The sequence below is a fragment of the Penaeus monodon genome, chromosome 25, assembly GCF_015228065.2.
Source record: "Penaeus monodon isolate SGIC_2016 chromosome 25, NSTDA_Pmon_1, whole genome shotgun sequence".
Lineage (NCBI taxonomy): Eukaryota > Metazoa > Arthropoda > Malacostraca > Decapoda > Penaeidae > Penaeus > Penaeus monodon.
Window position 1 is genome coordinate 3,223,203 of NC_051410.1, and position 861 is coordinate 3,224,063.

Here is an 861-nt window from a genome sequence, read left to right on the forward strand (position 1 = left end):
CTCGCAAATTATATCTGTTTGTATACCCTAAACTTAGTCAACAATCTTCACTGAACCTAGATTTACTTCTAAAATCATTCAGCTGGTCCGATAATTCCCTTTTCGCCCCCGCAGGCCTCCAGCTGGTTTTTAAATCAGGGCCAAGGAGGCCGATGGAGCAGGACCTGCCGAATTCCCGAATGGGGTTCTCAGCCAGGTTCAAATTCGTTTCGGGTAATGCACAGTCAAATTTTATTATACCATTTGACTGATATGTCAGCCTTTTTAACCAACTTGGTGTTGTAAATGCCGTTTTGAATGGCCAATATAAGCATTACGAAAGGTATGATGATCCGATGAATATGTAATTTGCGTAATGACAGACGGCGAATCGCAGAATACCATTTCTGAATTTATAATGAACTAATATTACTTTGATCTACTGGTAGACCTCGGCCTCGAGAGCGGACGGCAGGTGTCGGATGGAAAGTGCCACTTCGTCTTCAACAGCAGCGAGGCCCGGAATGGCACGATCTATTCTCCCAACCCCGAGGGCTTCTACCCACTGGACACCACCTGCGTTTATATCTTCCATGGCCTGCCGGGCGAGATCGTCAGGATCATTTTCAAGTACTTCGATGTGGAAGGGGTTTTGCCGTAAGAAAATTTAGCAGTGTGGAGTCTATCTACACGCGTTTCACATTATATGGCATGTTACCGTGTTTGTATATTCTGTATATTCCTATCTGTGGGATGCATCTATCTATATACAGGAATATTATACTTATATTTTTTCCCTCCCAATTCCATTGTGCAGCTTCATTTATGATAGATCTGTTATTAGGAACTCGTATGAATGTAAAAATCAAATGGAATGAATGC

The 861-nt window shown here is 42.6% G+C and overlaps 1 protein-coding gene across 3 annotated transcripts in view; it reads left to right on the top strand.

Moving 5' to 3' along the window:
- The window catches only part of LOC119589489 (suppressor of lurcher protein 1-like), a 5,881-nt gene that overhangs the window by 3,210 nt on the left and 1,810 nt on the right, over positions 1 to 861 (top strand). For 2 of the 3 annotated variants that reach the window (XM_037938090.1, XM_037938089.1), the window contains 2 exons: positions 115 to 213; positions 429 to 636. In XM_037938090.1, the coding sequence (XP_037794018.1) occupies positions 115 to 213; positions 429 to 636 (307 nt within the window). The remainder of the gene's footprint in view (positions 1 to 114; positions 214 to 428; positions 637 to 861) is intronic. The other variant, XM_037938091.1, reaches the window with a different exon arrangement.